General features: G+C 46.4%; 1 protein-coding gene across 3 annotated transcripts in view; it reads left to right on the top strand.

Annotated features, from left to right (window-relative positions):
- Positions 1–13,959, top strand: part of DOCK1 (dedicator of cytokinesis 1) — a 528,429-nt gene that overhangs the window by 444,868 nt on the left and 69,602 nt on the right. For all 3 annotated transcript variants that reach the window (XM_030333989.2, XM_030333990.1, XM_030333988.1), the window contains exons 33-35: positions 2,755–2,903; positions 13,079–13,164; positions 13,349–13,505. In XM_030333989.2, coding sequence (XP_030189849.1) covers positions 2,755–2,903; positions 13,079–13,164; positions 13,349–13,505 — 392 coding nt within the window. The remainder of the gene's footprint in view (positions 1–2,754; positions 2,904–13,078; positions 13,165–13,348; positions 13,506–13,959) is intronic.

Raw genomic sequence — 13,959 nt, 5'->3', positions numbered from 1 at the left:
AAAATGTGTGTGTGTGTGTGTGTGCGTGTGTGTGTGTGTGTGTGTGTGTGTGTGTGTGTTGGTTTTGCCTATGATTTTCAGAGGCCTAAGCAAGAAGTGACCCCGGTCAGGTGAGCCTTGCCCACTAAGCTAAAGGAAGCTTTGCTTGTATGACAAAACCAATTTTCTCTGCTCGGGGAATGTTCGAGGCCGGTCTCCGTTTGTTTTCGATTTTAACAAGCCGAATGCTCCACGCGACTGTTTCTTCTCTGAGTCTTTCCTAGAATACGAGCGGTACGTGGAGACGGGGGTCTCGGATCTCCCCTCCAAGCAGAGCTTCAGACAAGGATCTGTTCTGCCGGGCTGAATGCAAGCGCAGACTCGCGCTGCCCCAGGGGACAGAGCAGCATGTTTTTCCCCCTCCCAAACCTGTCACATTTTGAGTCGGAAAGGAGAAATCAAAAGCACACTCTGTCCAAAAAAAAGGAGGCAGGGGGCGGGAAGGGGGGGATGTGCTTATTTACCGAGCTGTTCAGTTATTTATCAAAGTGCGCTCCCGGAAGCAGGGGCCAGAGCGCCTGATCTCACCGTGGCCCGCACCACCCCCACTTCCGTTTTGTTTATTACCCGCGGCAGGCGGGCCAGCGCGGTGCAGAGGGTCCTGCCGGAGCCAGCGTGCTCACAGCGAGATCCGTGTCAGCCGGGTTTGGTCCGGAATAGCTTTCGTTCAGGGGGTCCCTTTGTGGATGATTCTGGGGACTGGACACATGATGTGCTTTCATTCAAACACATACAGTGAGGCCTCATCAGTTTCTGGATGATGGTGGAAATTTTTGCCCCGTCTACCTTTGTGTCTATGGAGATTTTCCTGGGGTTAGAATGGGGTTGATGACCCGGAATTCTGGACCCTCACAGTTGCAAAGAGGTTGTCCAAACACCCAGGGGGAGACTGTTGCCAGGTGAGGACTTGGATCCCCGGAGAGAGCACAGCCCAGTGTCCAGAGGGGACGGGAGGCTCCACATTTTGTAACTCGAAGAAAGACTCTCGGTGGGTTTTAAAAAATTTGGGAGTTGTAGCTATTGTAGCTAGGAGATTGGCAAGGTGACCCGAGGTAAAGTATTCCCATTGTGACCTGATAATTAGCTTGTTCTTTCTTTGTCTCAAAAAGGGGGGGGGGGAGCGCATCCTCTTTTTCTTGAAGTCTACACCACCGCAAGAGTCACCTTGATCCTCATTGATTCCAAACCTGAGTTCATCATTAAATTTGAGCAAGCGATGCTCCAGGGGAAATCCATAATGCAAATGCAAATGCAAAAAAAAAAAAAGGAAAAGAAAACAGGACTAAAAGAAAGGGAAGAAGAATACTGGAGGACACCCAGGTCTTGCCCACCTTGAGGACCATTTGTTTTTGCAGAGGTTAAATCCTGGGGCTATCACTGTAGAGCCCAGCACTGGCCCCTGGCCAGGTTTCTGCGTTATTGGGAAGGTCGATAATCAAAGATCAGAAAACCATCGTTCCTGTCACTTATTTTTCCAATCTGTGCATCGACCACCACCTGTTCCCATCCTCTACTTTCCTCCCAGCTGAGAGCAGTAAGGGCTGGCAGTGACAGACAGCGCTCTCTGTGACACTCAAATTGTGTTGATGAACGACTTCGTGTCACTATCATCTGTTTTCTGAAACACTGGCTCTGACATTTTTTCAGCATAAGACAAGAAAAGTGTCACCTGAGAGACTGAACATAATAGCATTTTTAAGAGAATGCTTTGCCACAGTTACATGCCTTGCAGGGACATTAAGCATTTTGGGGAAAGGATAAGAATCACATTATTAGCACCTTTAGTCCAAATATTACCTGTAAGATTTTCATTATATTCAGTTCCTTATTGAAGGTTACATTTTGCATGTGTCCACTTAATATAAGTTTCAGAAATATATTAAGTTAGGCTTTATTATGACGGTTATGTACTTTGTGAAGTGTGGTTATTTATAATAGCCAAATTTGTTTAATGTTCTCTTTGCAGAAATCTGTATTAGCTGAGTAATAAAACCAACTAAATTCTTTAGAGGATCCATTCTGTTTTCTGATTATGTAGAAATATGAGTAAGAGTGATTAACTCTGGGTAAATTGCTAGTGTTAATAACAAGTTGTCACAAATGAGATTACCAGGTATTCTGTCTCCCAGCCCTGCTGTAGCTAATGCATACTGTTAGCTGCTCGTGTCCTTGATCAATGTGATATAATTGTCTATTTGTGAAATGACATTTATCTTACATAACAGATAAGTCATGACTACAGGCCTTCTATTGGATGGATACTTTAATAGCTTCCCTTACAACACGTAGAATACAGTCCACTTCCGGGGCACCTGGGTGGCTCAATCGGTTAAGCATCCAGCTTCGGCTCAGGTCATGATCTCCCAGTTTGTGAGTTCGAGCCCTGCGTCGGGCTCTGTGCTGACAGCTCAGAGCCTGGAGCCTGCTTCGGATTCTGGGTCTCCTCCTCTCTCTGCCCCTCCCCTGCTCATGCTGTGTCTCTCAATAATAAATAAACGTTAAAAAAATTTAAAAAAAAAAGGGAATACAGTCCACTTCTTATACTAAAGGCTGGACACATTCAAAATACCTGCAGATGAGAAATGGACGCACATTCCCAGTATCCTAGCATTCAGGATCACACTAAGCTGTGTGGTTTTGTTTGGTCCTTTGAAGCGCATTTTAAAATCCTTTTTTTAAAAGACATGTTCTGAGTAATGCATTTCTGTGTTTAAGGTCAACACAAGATAAAGTTCATTCCAGAAATGGTCGGCCCGATACTAGAAATGACACTAATTCCTGAGACAGAACTGCGCAAAGCCACCATACCCATTTTCTTTGATATGATGCAGTGTGAGTTCCATTCGACCCGCAGCTTCCAGATGGTAAGGACATAGTAGGTGTGCGGTAAGTGGCTTGGGGAGAAGACCAACAAGCCTGGAAACCTTGAAAAAGACGTATAAATGGCTCTGGAGTTAAAGATGTTGAGAGATTTTCCTTATTGAAGAAGCCTGTCATCCTTTGCCTGCATCTTTAGGGAGAAGTATTGTCAATGACTAGCTTTTCCTTATTTTGATCTGGATTTACTTACACATTAAACCCTGGATAAAAGTCTCTTTCCGCCGCCCCTCCCCCTTGGTATGTACCCTCAGAATGTTTAACCAGATGTTATCCTCTCACACTGCCTGCTTCTTGCCAACTTACGTTATTTTCAGGTCAAAAACAAAAATCTCTGCTTTTTTTTGGTTTTCTTTTACATGTGTCTTGACCTTTCACCTGTGCAGTGAAACTGATAAGAATTCCTCTAAAAAAAAAAAAAAAAAAAACCCGGGTAGAGTGCTCAACAACATACTGTATCCATAGGAAAGACAAAATCTGCATATTTATGTGGGAGGATTAACAAAATCTCCTTCCCTGGATTCCATGAAAATAAAGGTGGTGTTTACATTTCCGCCAGTGGGGACACGCTCGCCCGCACGAACATACAGTGGCTTTCTCCCCCGTGTGTTGCTGGGCTGGCTGGGAAGCTCTGCAGGAGGCAAGAGAAGAAGCCCCAGTGATAGTGGTTCTTCCATACTTGATTTAAATATTCTAGTGATTCGAGTAAGTAAGTACCCACTTGACATAGATTTTTGCAGAATTTGAAGAAAAATCCCTGTATTGGAAAAAGACTACATCTGAGCAGCGTAACTGTAATGGATGTGCTATTTAAAGAGTAGATTTTTCCTTCCTCCCCTTTATACTTGCTACCTTATAGATTTTGAATAGTTTTACCTTTTCACTGGTCAGTCTTTGCTATTACGACATGAAGGTGGTAGCCGTGATGAATAATTTTGCTAGTCTCTAGAGCAAAAAACAGATACAAAGCTAAAAGAAACCCTGCTCTGTGCCTACACTTGAGTGTGAACACTGATGTCAGGTACCCGTGCTTTCTGGCGTAGCCTGGTGCTACCTGGACCTCCCACAACTCACCGAACGTCTTTAATCTTTGGTTCCAAGCTGTAATATTGGTACAGAATGGAATCTGCTCCTAAGGGATGTTGTGAGAAGTGAATAAAATAAACCTGTGAAGGCCACCTGCCCACCCGCCTCCCTTCCTTCCGTTCCCTTTCCTTTTGATTCCTTCCTCCCTCCGTTTCCTTCCTTCTTTCTTTCCTCCCTCCCTTTCCTTCCTTCCCCCCTTCCTTCCTTCTTCCCTTCCTTCCTTCCTTCCTTCCTTCCTTCCTTCCTTCCTTCCTTCCTTCCTTCCTTCTTTCCTTCCCCCCTTCCTTCCTTCTTCCCTTCCTTCCTTCCTTCCTCTCTCTGTTTCTCCCTTCCATCTTTCTTTCTTTCTTTCTTTCTTTCTTTCTTTCTTTCTTTCTTTCTTTCTTCCTTTCTTCCTTTCTTCCTTTCTTCCTTTCTTCCTTTCTTCCTTTCTTCCTTTCTTTCTTCCTTTCTTTCCATAGCAGAAGAGGGCTTCCTTATGTTGACTTATTTATAAAATTAAAGAGATTGTTTTAAAAGAACAGCTGTTCCCCCCCCCCCCCCGCCCCGGTTCAAGATCAGTTGTTGCACACATATAATGTAACATGGTAAACATTGTCCAAATGTTTTCGGTTTTGTTTGGCAATGTATCAGACACTTCTTTCTTGATGACAGCGCAGTAACCATGATTCTTGTGATGGCATAAGCTTTCATCAAATAGAATGGATAATCTTCTCTTTTGGAACTTTTTTTAAGGTTTATTTATTTATTTTGAGAGAGAGAGAGAGAGAGAGAGAGAGAGAGAGAGACAGTGAGTAGAGGAAAGGCAGAGAGAGAGAATCCCAAGCAGGCTGCACACCAGCCAGCAGATCCCTACGTGAGGCTTGGACTCGTGAACCATGAGATCATGACCTGAGCCGAAACCAAGAGTCGGACGCTTAACCACACACCCTTGGCTAATCTTCTCTTATCCATCACCTTTAGCTGGACGTTTGGGTTGTTTGCAGATTCTCACTACCATGAGTCAGTGCACAGTGAACATATCCGTGCATACTGCTTGACTTTCTTTTGAAAGTTTTCCTGGTATACGTTCTTAAAAACGGAATTGCCAATTCAAAATATTTTCGTAAGTTTTGACATTGCCAATGTTTTCTGATGCTGTTGCCGTACGATTTGACCCATCTTGACTGCCACTGGCACTAAATCGTGTCCAATCTCACTGCCAATCACCAGAACTAGGGAATGTAGTTTAAAATCCCTTTTCCTAAGCTGAAAATTCATCTGACTTTTTGAATTTTGTATGAATTAAGCCCTAAAGAAGGGCCGTATGAAAAAGCGCTGTTAAAGAATCAGATAGCGTCGCCTGGGTGGCTCAGTCGGTTAAGTGTCTGACTCTTGGTTTCGGCTCAGGTGATGATCTCATGGTTCGTGGGTTTGAGCCCCGTGTGGGGCTCTGCACTGGCAGCAAGGAGCCTGCTTGGGATTCTCTCTCTCTCTCTCCCTGCCCCACCCCTGCTCATGTGTGTGTGCGCGCGCATGCACGCATGCTCCCTCTCTCTCTCAAAAATAAATATAATTTTTTAAAAAGAGTATAGTAGTTATTTACATTAGGGAATTTCCCCAATTCACGGGGTCTCTGGTTTGCCAGGAAATGGCACAAAGTTACTGAAGGAGAGTCGTGGGGTTTCTGCCTCCGTTCTCAACTCTGCCCCCAGTGGTGGGCTCAAAAACTGCCTAATATCAGAAGACCAAGCTGTTTGAGTAACAGCGGGAAAGTAGCTGTGCACATTTAACTCTGTTTCACAAACAATTTCCCTTCCATAAAACGTGTCCCACTTGGATATACGTAAATAGAAGCATAAACGCGAGGACACAGGTCCACGAAACCCACTGTCGGTAAGCATGGTCAGCTACTTGGATTTCTTGGTCCGTGATCATTGACCATTTGTTCATCGGTGTTGTCATCTGCTTGTGCCTTCAAAGACCAGTGGGAGGACACACCAAAGGGTTTTTTTAAATAAAGGCAGAAAAGCGAAAACGCGTGACAAAAGTCTCTCTGCTCTCTTCATCTCTTCTTGCGAATTGGGAAAAGGTCCATCTCCTCTTCTCTTGGGATATCTTGATTTCTTTTTTCTGTGAGTCTGTCTCAGCCTCCCAGGTGGAGTGTCACATGGAATATCACCCCTCCTAGACCCGCTGCTTCCCTATCATCCCTTTTTACCAGGCTCCTTGTCACTTGGTTGGTTGGGTGCAGGTTACAGCGGCCTCATCTTTGTTTGCTCTCCTGGCCTCCCTGGTGAGATGCAGAGACTTGTCATCTTTCTCATCTCTAGCATCCGGCTGCTTCTCTTGGGCCCTAGCCCCGGCCTCTCCTGGCCCGTAGCATCTATCTCTTGACTTGACATATCTTTTCTAACTCTTTCCTATTCTCAGGTCAGCCGACGCTCACCTTCTATTGGCTGCTCTTTCCTGAAGCACGAGGCGTGCCCTCTGTCCTCGGGGGTGGTGTGGGTGTGGAGCAGTGAGTGGGTGTGTGCACAGAACCGCAGGGCCCCGGAATCCCTGCCTCCCTCCCAGGGAGCTTCCAGGTTGGGGCTGGCTGGCTGCTGTTTACCTAACCCGCCACCAATCCAATTATCTAACCTTATTAGTCACATCAACAATGGCTTAAATTGGCTTCACTTTTATAGCAGATGTGCAACACTAATGGAGTGAGAGGAAGACATTAGGGCTTTTCGTTTTTGCAAAACGTTCATGTTTTGAGCCTGTGATGTAGCTTTTTTTTTTTTTTAAAGGTTGCTGTGTCTTTCTGAGCGGGGCTGTTTACGCACCGTTGTTCGTGAAATATGCATCATGTCTAGGTTGTAGCATGCTCTTACCGTTGCTTTGGGGGGGGGGGGGCTGCTGGATTCGAAGAAAAACCTGCCATTTTACACAAGATTCAACTGCACCGAGCCATTACTGGAATTTCAGAAGCAGGCATTGCAGATGGGCTTTTCTACAGCTCCCCAGAGTGGCAGCTCGTGTCTTCTCCAGCCGCAGCGGAAGGACTTCCATCAGAGTGATCTCATACACACATTTCCCCGAAAGTCTCCTTTCTGGTCTCTGCTTTTGCAAGAAAGAGCATGAATCTTCATCCAACAGAGGCGTGTCCTTGTCCTTGTCCTCGGTGCTTGAGGTCCTGCCTCTCCAGGCTCCAGGCGCTGAACAGGTTTGCCCGGTTGTGGGACGGAGAGGCATGGAGTGACCCTTTCACAAGCTCTGTCCTCCTGCTGGCCGGGGGCCCTCTCCCCCGGGGGCTGCAGGCCCGCCTTCATTCGGCCTGACACCGTTTGTGCTGAGCAGATCCTCACAGGTGATGGATAAGCTCTGCGGAGGCCTGCTGACAATTCCTGGGTCTCCCAGCCCTTTCTCAGATTCTTCTATGATGTGGACGCTGCATCTGTTCTCCTAAATTGTCCCCTTCTACTGCATCTTCTGTCTACCAGTCCCGGAGGACGCCGTCTCTGGTGTCTCTGCTTCCAGCTTGCCCACCCCACAAGTCATGCCAACGGCGTGTTCTCTGTCCCTGTGCCCACCCACCCCCACCCTGACCCAAATCCCAGAGAGACACGTTCATGCTCGAACTGGGTCTTCGGGAGATCTTGACTTCTTTCAAGGGTGAGCGCCTGTGTGCGATGATTTCAGGACCTGCTGTACAGGTGTTTGGAGACATCAGCATCTCAGCGTCCCTTACATCACCCAGGCGCCCCGGCTGGGTCGCGTTCCCACGAGACGTACTTCCCCCTGGCCTGAAACTAACTTCTCCCCTGTGGCGCCGACACCCTTACCCCCAAGTCAGTAATGCTCCAAGTCGCAGCCTCGCTGGGTTTTGCTCCATAAAAACATAGCATGCTTGTAAATTCCCTCCTGGCACCTTTGGAAAGAATTCCATTTGTGATGTCTTTGGAAGAAAAACAAAACAAAACAAAACCAAAATAAACAACCACAGAACTCACAGCCGAGGATTTCAGCAAATGGCTGTATGGGCTGTATACCATTCATAAAGACGGAATGGGAAAGACTCCACAGAACAATAACATTTTCAACCATGAAGCTCTTCTCTGTCATCTCTGTGAGGGTCAGTAAAATGCTCCACAACTTCCAGAAATTCCCACTGTAGTTGTAACAGTATTAGAACATGAGTAATCTTTGTGTCCTGGATGTTTTTGAGGCCCTGTCTGAATAATCTCTTCCTACTGCCCATGCTTGGTCACCCTAACTGAATGACTGAATAACCCAAGTGGATGTTGCCGGCTTCTGCTGGTTGGCGGGAAAGCTGGTCCATTTTGCACCGTCATATGGACATAAGTTTGGTGGTGATTTTATCCTGATGATTCTTGAATTCTTTGGCATTTTGTTTGTTGGTTTATTCTTGCTTTCGATTTCAACATAATGCTTGAGTTTAGTTCCGGACCCTGAAAGGGAACATACGGCACGAGAAGTAGGCTTTTATTGTATTGAATCCGGACCCCAAAGTCTGAGAGATCATGGAAGCTGACACCCTGGACTCTAACAAAAGTTCTGATTGCATTGAATTCTGTTCTTAAAAGCCTTGCAGCAAAGAGATGCCCATACCCCTGTAATCTCTTGTTAATGTTTATTTATTTTTGAGAGAGAGAGGGAGAGTGTAAGTGGAGGAGACAGAGGATCTGAAGCGGGCTCTGTGCTGCCAGCAGTGAGCTCGATGCGGGGCTTGAACTCAGGAACCCCGAGACCATGACCTGAGCCAAAGTTGGACGCCTCACCAACTGAACCACCCAGGCGCCCCTCCTGTAATCTCTTTTGACCAAATTAAACAGGGCTCACTCTGAGAGCATGTTTCTGGAGTCCAGTGTCATTGGATACAGCCCCAAATCCCTTCTTGATGTGTGTGCTATGGAAATGGGGGGCAGCTGCACCTGTCTCAGGTGTTGCCAGGTGTGACAGCCAGGCAGCGGATAGTTCCCCAGCCTTGGGGCTCTTGAGCCTCTAGGTGGAAGCTTCAAGGTCAGCGAACAGCCTTCTTGTTAGACTTGGAAGGATGTGGGGATATGGAGTGAGAATGTGAAGCCGGTTCCTTCTTCTCGCTCATGTTCACGCAGGTATAGTTCAGTGATGTTCTCCCACCTACCCCTCCTGTCAGCGCTAAAGAGAATGGACATAGTTCTGCAGTTCCTTCTGGAAGTTCAGAAACTGAGAATCTGATTCCTTGCAGCTCTCTGATACCAGAGGGTGCTCTCAAATCACGGCCCTCCCTCCAGTACCTTGCGAACACATTTTCTTGGGGAAAAAAAACAAAAACAAAAAACCGGAGAAAGCAGAGCACCCGTGGACAGAGCACATTCACGAAGGCGCATTTGCAGAAAAGCCAAAGGAATGCTTTTGCTAATGGACACAGAAAGCCATGTTCCTAGCTTTCAGATTTCACCCTGTTCTTGGTAACCTCCAAGCACTTTATCGATGTGGTAAATAAACTATTTGTGCAAACCTTTCCATCCTGGTCCAGCTCCCTTTCCTTGCTCTGACATAACCTCAGATCCCTTGTATAAATGCTCTCCTGGATGCCTGAGGAGCAGGCCTGGTTCTATGCATCTATCTGGGCATGGTAGCAGGAACGGTAAATCTGACTTCCAAAAAAAAAAAAAATGATGCACTCTAAAGCAAACAAAAGTGGCTGTTGGATTATCCACTGCCGAGATCCTTCACTCCATGATCTCTTAAATTGGAGCCAATAACCCGTGGTTAACTGTGGCAGTGAATGGCTAAAGCGGTCATTCCTTTCAAAGTTAATTGAATTAACAATGCTGTCAACCTTCCGAAAAGCCCTGTATTCTCACGGACTCTGTTTCATATTCTTGGAGGGGCGCTGGTTTGGGAGGCTTGGAGATGCTCTGTTCAGCTTTTTAAGTTGGACACCCTGTGGACATTTTTGTAGTGATACTGGCGATTCAGAAAAGAGAGGAAGTATAATGATTTTGCCTCAACCCCCTTTGGAGCCACACAGTAAACCCTTGCTAATTTTAACTTCACCATAGAGAACCCTGCTGGAAATTACCAGTGTGCATTTATAAGTAAGAGAATAAGCACAGTTGTTTTTGTTTTTGTTTTTGTTGTTTTTGTTTTTGTTTAAATCAGCTCTGCTCTATCAGCAAATGGACTTTCTCCAGTTTATTTGGACAGGATCATTTAGTCCTGATTGTGATAACCATTCTCAGTACACTAACAAATTAATTCTAGAATATTCTGTAAAAAAAGTAATGGAGGTCCTGGAACGAGAGGCTAGCTGCAGATCTGGGGTATTGAATCCTTGCTGATAAAGAGGGCTGCCAGGTGTTCGTGCAAATCACTTAGTTTAGACTAGAGGTTAGTAAAATTAGAATCAGCTGTGCTCTCTGATTTACTTCTCATTCATCCACTCATTTGAGGAAGCATTAAATTCATCAGTCAAAATTTGATAAGCAGCATACTTAAGGAGCTGGAGTTTCCTCATTGCCCTTGTTTGTGACAGCTAGGTTTACGTGGAAGCAGAGAAAACATGCTATTTCCCTAAAGTAGACTCCCAAGTTCAAATAACCTCCTGATTAACCGGCGATGAGCGGTTTCAAATGCCTGTGTGTGTTTGTCCATGTTGGGATAAAGCGTACTTTCCTGAATTCCCGGTGCCTTCCTCATTGTATGCTCGTTGAACATGTGTGGCCTGCGGTCGTGTGTTTTGGTTAAATTGAGTCTTATTTGATCCCTCCGTTGTTTGTTCTGAAGAATCAGCACCCACCGAATACTTCCCCTACGGTGCTCCCATCGTGGTACCCTCTGGGAAATGGGATTGGCTGGAAACGTCAACTTGTAGCCTAATGGCACCTGATCTGCCTCGTATTTGATTCCAAAAGGGCCCCACCTTCTGAGGAATTTCTGTAAAGAACAAAGTCCTAGTGGGTTAGTATCAAAAGGTGGTTGATTTTACAGTAGAGTCATTATCATGAGGCTCCAGGTGAAAACAATACAAGTTCTTTTTTCTTCTTCGCTAGAATTGCCTCTTTTCCTGTGCTCCTAAAATCCCTGAACTTTTCAGGCCAAACAGAATAAAAAAGAGGGTGTTTGCTTGGGGAGGAGACGATGGAGAGATCAAGAGGAGAATTGCAGGATTCACTGAGGTCCAGAGTTTTGCAGTGTTGTTGAGTCCTTGATGTTGAGCAAGAATCAATACTCTTCTCCAGACCTGTTTAAGCCTCCGCCTCATCTGTAGTGCGATAGAACTGTGGCTTTAGGCAGCAAGTCCCGATCCGATCAGGCGGGTCTGTGCCTGTTTGAGGCTCCTCCCTGGGTCTCCCCAGGCCCCCTGCCTCCGGCCCCACGGGTGCCACAGTCAGCCGCCCCTGCAACAGCAGCATCGGCAGCACCCTGCTTGACCAGTGCAGCCCGTGGTGCCTGCAGTCCTGTTGTGAGCCCTCAGATGAACATGTCCATCCATTGGCTTGTGGGGCCAAGAGCACAGTCTGTGTCTCAGCGACCGGCTGGACGACTCCTCTGCTGACACAGGAAGCCCTCCCCAGCTCCAGTCTAGCACTCGTTCTCCAGTGATTCATGAGCACGTAGCACGGTCCTCCCATTAGAACATCACCACCAGCGGCCCTTCTGGAAGAGACCAGGAGAGACGAAAATTCTGTCTGTCATGCAGCTTAAATAACTATAGGATCCTGGTAATAGCGGGAGACTCGGGGGATTGTCAGCCTGGAAAGCATTGCCTGAGCATGTATTTTTTTTTTTTTATATGTTGTTTTTGTTTGTTTGCTTTTGAGAGAGAGACAGAGCACGAGTGGGGGAGGGACCGAGAGAGAGAGGGAGAGAGAGGGAGACACAGAATCTGAAGCAGGCTCAGACTGGGCACTGTCAGCACAGAGCCCAATGCGGGGCTCGGACCCACAAAACCGTGAGACCGTGACCCGAGCCAAAGTCGGACGCTCAACGACTGAGCCCCCCAGGTGCCCACTGAGCATGTATTTTAAAGGGATCCTAGAGACCCTTGCCTACATGGAGGGTGTGCTTGCTTTCTGTACCCTGAATTTAGCCGTTGTTTCCCTCAATTCCCCCTCTGCCAGTCTTCTTTCAATGCGGTGTGGTGATCTCCTGCTCTACGGGAACTGACGCTCTCAGGGGCCTCCTTCCTTCCTGGCCCAAGTCGATGGGTGATTTCAGGGCTCGTGCAACATGGCGCTCACCTGGCGAGAATCCCGTATGGAGGTGGCCCTGAATTCTGCCAGGGACGGGAGACTGGGCAGTGAGGATGAGCACTCAGATCCATTATTATCTAGGTAGTTATTTCCAGCCTCGTCAGCCACAAGGTTCATGACCCCTGTGAAAATCTTTTGGAGATTTGTACCTCTCCAGAGTTTAGAGTTTTCCCCAAAACTCCAAGAGACAGGGTTTCGGTCCAGGGAGCATTTCTGAGGATCCTTTCCCACCCCTTGCTCTGGAAATCTGATCAGAAGCTTTGGGGTGTTCAAGGAAAGACCCGGAGATGGACCTTCTCGAGACGTCTTCTGGTCTTGTGGAGACACTGTCCTTCCTGTGTTTTATGTTTTTTTTCAACCCAAGTGAGGTATTTCACTAGACCCATCAAGGAATGGCAGTGAAGTGGCCCCTTCGATGTTTTGTGATTGCAGAGAACTCTTTGCTGGCAAGTGAAACGCCATCTGTTCTTTTCCAGGAACCAACGAGCTATTTTAGATGTTACTTGTTGGTGGAGATGAAGTTTGAGACGTTTTTTCGCGTTGCTCCTTGATTATTCGTCCTACGGTTCCCTCGCCTTTCTTTTCTCTGCTCCTTGCTCCTCCCATCAGAATGTACATGTTTAGGCTCCATTAACCAGGGAAGGAAATGGAAGAATCCCCCTGTGGCAGGGGATCATCAGACATCTCTAGGGAGTTGGGGATGGTACCTCTTACGTGAAATCAGGTTTCAAAGGCATAGGGTCACTATCTGATGATGATCTCTCCCTGATTTACGTGCCGTTGATGCTCAGTCATAAAATGAAATATCCGCCATGCTGATTATTTACGCTTCCTCTGCTTAATTATAGTTTGAAAATGAGATCATCACCAAGCTGGATCATGAAGTGGAAGGAGGCAGAGGAGATGAACAGTACAAAGTGTTATTTGATAAAATGTAAGTGTTGATTAACAGTAGGATTTATGTCAGAATAGAGACAGGGAGACTGTAATTAGACTACAATGAACTTTGTAGCCCAGAAATAATTAAAACGTGTTAATAATGGGAAATATTTTAAATTGCACCAGTCAAGTTTCTTTTTCTGAGAGGGATTAACAACGTGTGCATAATTACTTTTCAGCCTCTTGGAACACTGCAGGAAACACAAATACCTCGCCAAAACAGGAGAAACTTTTGTAAAACTCGTTGTGCGCCTGATGGAAAGACTCCTGGATTATAGAACCATCATGCATGATGAGAACAAAGAAAATCGTATGAGCTGCACTGTCAACGTGCTGGTGAGTGAAATGCAAGTTAATTAAATTTCCAATCTTCACAGTAAGCCAGAAACGTACTGTGTTCAAAAAGTTCAGAAGCCTCGTGACAGCTGGCCACGGAACTTCCTTTGCTTGTTTCCTCGTCTGTTGCAGGGGAAGGGAAAAGGAAGAGCTGTTTTTGCAGATCCACTGTAAACACGTCTGCAAAATCCTGTCCCCTCCAGGTGTTTTCACATCGTTCTTCCCGTACTAAGAAGGAAGAGCCATCTTATTTTGGAGCCATTCCTCCATCTTATTTTGGAACCAGGGTAGCACCTCCCTTGATTATAGGTCTCAAGGGCATCACTATTAGGAGGTGGCAAGCACGTCCTGTCGTGGGTTGAATGATGGCCCCCAAAAGATAGGTCCGCATCCCACTCGTCGGAACCCGCGAACGGGACCTCATTTGGAAAAAAAGGCTCCTTGCGGATGTGAT

The sequence above is a fragment of the Lynx canadensis genome, chromosome D2 (assembly GCF_007474595.2).
Source record: "Lynx canadensis isolate LIC74 chromosome D2, mLynCan4.pri.v2, whole genome shotgun sequence".
Lineage (NCBI taxonomy): Eukaryota > Metazoa > Chordata > Mammalia > Carnivora > Felidae > Lynx > Lynx canadensis.
Note: the sequence above shows the minus strand (reverse complement) of the source record. Positions and strands in the feature narration are given on the sequence as shown.